Genomic DNA, 4,778 nt, shown 5'->3' with positions numbered 1-4,778 from the left:
ATTTTTTAGAGACTTGTAAAGTTATCTCTCTGATGAAAGTAAAGCGAGAAAGAATTTATATACGTGCGATTAAATCATTTGGTTCATTCCATTATATTATTTGAATCATAGATGCGATATTGCAACACATTTAATAGTTAAATAACATTTTTATTATCATATAAAGAAATAATTATTATAGAATGCGTTTCAAAATTACATATCAGAATTGATTAGATCATTTCATTTGTTACATTGTCTTGTATCGAAGTTTTGCGTATTTTTTTGCATGTTGCACATTTTTTGTATTTTGTAAAATGTATAAGTTACATATATATAGTTAATAATTGACATTCTCTTTTATTGAAAGATATTTATAATAAATTTATAACTTTTTGGTATTTACGATTGCTTGTGTAAATTAAAAAAAAAGTAAAATAAATTTTGCAGTTGTGATAATTAATAATAAATGCTAGTAATAATCATTTGTCGATTGGACGTATTATAGCCACATATTTCACATTGCGATCATAAGAATTTTGTGTTATTATATGCATATCGAATGTTTTCTCTATAATTTCCTGTTAAAAAGAAATTTTACGCGTATACATATTGTACATTATATAATATTTTCAATTTTATAATGTAATTTTTTTATAATATAAATATTATATGTATAATGTAAAGTAAATTGTATAAAAAAATAATGTAAATAATAAAAATGTAAAGAATATTATAAAATGAGATAATTTTAGTAATTCTCTATTTTGTAATTCTTACAATTAACGACAGTAACTGTAAATATCGTTATATATTGTTATCGAGCAGATTTCATACTTGAAAAAATTACGCATTAAGAGTTGTCATTAAGAGTTACAGAATAAAAGCCTTTGTCCCAGAAACTTTGACACAAATTATAAAAATATATATACAACACATATGTCCAAAATAAGATTCTTAAAACTTCTTTGAGACAATAATTCGATCAATTCTTTATAAGATTACGTTTTTAAGATGTTATAAGTCCAGATTTTGCATACTGCATTGTCAAAATTTGGGCTAAATTTATTTTGGTTTTGGACGAAAATGATCTCATTTTATGGTATTATAAAGGAGAGAAAGAAAAAGAACTGCCGATCGGATGGCAGGGGATGTGGTAGAGGGCCTCTATAAATTAAATTAACTTGTTTTTATCAAATTATATGAAAAACGTATATGTATAATTCGGATATAATATATTTTATAATTTTTTTGTATGTTGATTTAAAAGTTAAAGAAAAAAAAAATGGAAAAATGAAATAATAAGTTGTTTGTCGCACTTTGACATTAAAGTGATGTCTTCAATATTGTTTTGATATCAAAATTACGACAAATAATGTAAACTTACTGAAGTAAAAAAAAAGAGGACCGTCTATTATAATTGACGGGGGTGGTGGAGGGCCTCTACAAGTTAAATTGTATTTGCCACATAATCTGAAAAATGTATATAAAAGCTCGGGAAAAAATATTTTATATATAATTATATAAAATTATCTCATTTTATGATATTGTAAAAGAAAAAGGACTGCTGATTAGATGGCAAGGGATGTGATAGAGGGCCTCTATAAATTAATTTGTTTTTACCAAATTATATGAAAAACGTAATTCAAGTGTAATATATTTTATGACTTTTTTGTATGTTAGTTTAAAAATTAAAGAAAAAAAAGAAAATGGAAGAACTGAAGTAATAAGCTGACGTTATTTGTCGTTATTTGATGTTAAAATGTCTTCAATATTGTTTTGATATCAAAATTAGGATAAATAACGTAAACTTGCTGAAGTAAAAAAAAAAGAGGACCGTCGATTATAATTGACGGGGGTGGTGGAGGGCCTCTACAAGTTAAATTGTATTTGCCACATAATCTGAAAAATGTATATAAGCCCGGGAAAAAATATTTTATATATAATTATGTAAAATTATATATAAAAATATATATAATTTTATATAATTGTATATAAATGGGGACATATTTTATATACAATTGTATATAATTATATAGAATTATACATAATTCAGTATCATTTTTAGATATTTATAAAACTCATCTAAAAAATATGTTAAATAACAAGTCTGTACTTTTTTTAAGTTGTTATCAAAATTGGTTTTTTTTTAGAGATCATGTAAATCGCGTTATCATTATATTTTATCATTATATATCGCGTTATTATTTTATCGCCAGTGGCTACTAATCAGTTCAAAATTTATACCTCAGCTACACTCGCATCACAACATCAGAAACTGAAAGAATCTTGAAAGAGATCATTTCAGCGTCGAAATTGCTGGTACATTACCGCCAATATATCCATTTTTAAATTGAGTATTACGTAGCTACTTCCATTTCCGACACTGTCGATAAAATTATAGCAGAGAGAACGAAGGATGTGCGAGTCAGACTACAGGTACTCCAAAAATTATGAAGAATGTTGAATTTGCATATACATAATATATAAATGTAAAAATGTATGTATAAATATATATATATATATATATATATATATAAATGTCAATCTTAATCAATTATATTGTAGGTTGTAACAAAAGAAAAATTATGTAACGTAATTATATATATACAGATCTAAAAAACTTTTCAAATATAAAGTTTAACGAGAACTTTAATATGATAAGTATCTTAGAGATATTGACTTAAGAGATATTGACCAATTCATTGCGAGCAAGTCATTGTAACAATACTTGCATGTTAGCAATGCTTTTACAAACATTGTTTTATCCATATAATTATGATCTATTAAATTACAGAAATTTGTATGTCATTAAAATTCTTGGTCCAAGTTTTTCTAATTTCAAAATATTATTGTAAAGGAGATAATTAGGTAGAGAATAAGAGAGAGAGAGATCAATACATTCGATTAAATAATGATACTCAATTGAGTAAATAAAATATACTATTCGATTTTATGCTATACATTTCCTAGTGTTTATATTTGTATCGTATGGTATCCTCATCGAAATATGTGTTATAATTTCTCCATTTTTCTATAGCCATAACCTGTTTTGGAATTCTGTCTGGTAACAAGCCTAAAAAAAATAAGCGAGACGAGCATTATTTCTAGAAATGTAAATGTCTTCAACTCTACATTACTCCCGTAATTAGTGTAATTACTCATGTAAGGTATTCCTGTAAGACATCCCAACATTATATCTCAATTTTCATTATTCTTTTATGATGAAATATAGATTGATAATATTCTAAATGCTTTAAATAGAATAGAACTTCATTACACTTCAGTATATCTAAGTGCTTTAGCTAAATAATACAAAAATTTTTGCATTATAAAACAATTTGTGCCAAATATGTGTATAAACATACATGTATTTAACAAATTTATAAAATTGGAATGTCTTGGATTCCTTATAAATAATGAAGAGTTAATAATAGGTTTGTTCTTTTCAGTTGAATTTTTGGCACAGTTCATCTTTTTTCTTTCTATGTTGAAGAGAAAAAAAAAAGTGAGAGATGAACAGTGCAAAATCTCAGCTAAAAAGGACAAGCTTAAAACATTTTTCGATGAATTTAGATTAACATATATAAATATATATACATATATATTAACGAACCTGCTCTTTTGGCCATAGTCACCAAAATGGTAACTTTATTCTGCTGCATCATACACAGACCAGTTACTCTACGTGGCAGCATGGTTCCATTTTTTCGTAAGAATTGATTTAGAATAAGAACATCCTGTAAAATGTATAGAAAACCTCAGATTTACTGACTAATATAAATTATTTATATAATATATAGAATTATATATATAATATATAGAACATGGGTACACAAAATATTGTACTATTTATATACCAAAGCCTGAAAATTTGATTACCAAAGCTTGAAAACAAAACAATTGAATTTTAAATTAGATACAATACAAGATAATTAAATTATATGACATTTCATAGATTATCCTATAAAATACTTACAGTATGTTTAACATCAAGTCCCGTAGCGCAAAGGGGACACGCATTAGACTTCGATTTTAATAATAAATGCTCATTCTTATGTGGCACTCTTATAGCTTCGATAGTTAAGACATTATCTTCTTTCTTCTGAATTACTACGGTAAGAAATTAAATGTGAGTAAGCTATTGAGTTCGGGAGCTATTGAGACAAGGTTACGTACAGGTTAGTACAGGTACGCAATAAAGATCGTAATAAAATTATGTGCTCCGCTCTGTTAAGCGTGTTTAACAGCGAACTCACTCTGTTTTAAATGTGTGGTTGCGGATAGTGATATGCTTCTATTAGATTCCGAGAAAATCAGACTTTTACCAAATTGTTTTACAGACCGAAACAGAGTTGCCATTTTCGGCCCAGTGATCCTTGATGTTTTGTTCGTACATTCAGCATTTGTAGCTGTCGGTAACAAAAGAATTAAACAGATTTGTACCTTATCGAAAATATGAATTTTGTGGAAAATTTATAGTTCATTTTGTGCATATAGAGAATTTTATAAAATTCTAGCAGGCTTTTTTACATTTTAAATTTACATTTTTTATTTTAATTTTTAAAATTTCATATATTTAGTCGATAATATCATTATTATCGACTAAACAAATTTGGAAATTTTAAATAATTTTATAATGTTAATTTTCGTATTTTTATATAATACCTTTGTATCAATAATAAATATTTTATAACTTTAATATTTTATTAAATTTATTAAACATTGAACTATATTTGTTTTTTTTTTGTATTTGCTCTGTAGATACATTATTCTTACATTTTTTGCACACTTTGAAC

At 25.6% G+C, this 4,778-nt stretch overlaps 1 protein-coding gene across 1 annotated transcript; it reads right to left on the bottom strand.

Annotated features, from left to right (window-relative positions):
- Window positions 1-2,904: 2,904 nt before the first annotated feature.
- Window positions 2,905-4,420, bottom strand: mRpS18A (mitochondrial ribosomal protein S18A). The gene is made up of 4 exons (XM_011066253.2): window positions 4,239-4,420; window positions 3,959-4,092; window positions 3,596-3,719; window positions 2,905-3,055 (listed from the first exon to the last, which is right to left on the bottom strand). The coding sequence occupies exons 1-4, from the start codon at window positions 4,339-4,341 to the stop codon at window positions 2,949-2,951; spliced, it is 468 nt and encodes a 155-aa protein (XP_011064555.1). The 5' UTR covers window positions 4,342-4,420; the 3' UTR covers window positions 2,905-2,948.
- Window positions 4,421-4,778: the final 358 nt, after the last annotated feature.

This window comes from Acromyrmex echinatior, chromosome 16 (assembly GCF_024713525.1).
Source record: "Acromyrmex echinatior isolate Ae372 chromosome 16, ASM2471352v2, whole genome shotgun sequence".
Classification (NCBI taxonomy): domain Eukaryota; kingdom Metazoa; phylum Arthropoda; class Insecta; order Hymenoptera; family Formicidae; genus Acromyrmex; species Acromyrmex echinatior.
Note: the sequence above shows the minus strand (reverse complement) of the source record. Positions and strands in the feature narration are given on the sequence as shown.

Excerpts from the sequence above, each read along its gene's own strand:
- mRpS18A (XM_011066253.2), bottom strand. The coding sequence starts at position 4,341 with ATGGCAACTCTGTTTCGGTCTGTAAAACAATTTGGTAAAAGTCTGATT. Across the intron at positions 4,093-4,238 it reads AACCACACATTTAAAACAGA|TAATTCAGAAGAAAGAAGAT; the intron begins GTGAGTTCGCTG and ends TTCTTACCGTAG. Across the intron at positions 3,720-3,958 it reads GACTTGATGTTAAACATACT|GATGTTCTTATTCTAAATCA; the intron begins GTAAGTATTTTA and ends TACATTTTACAG.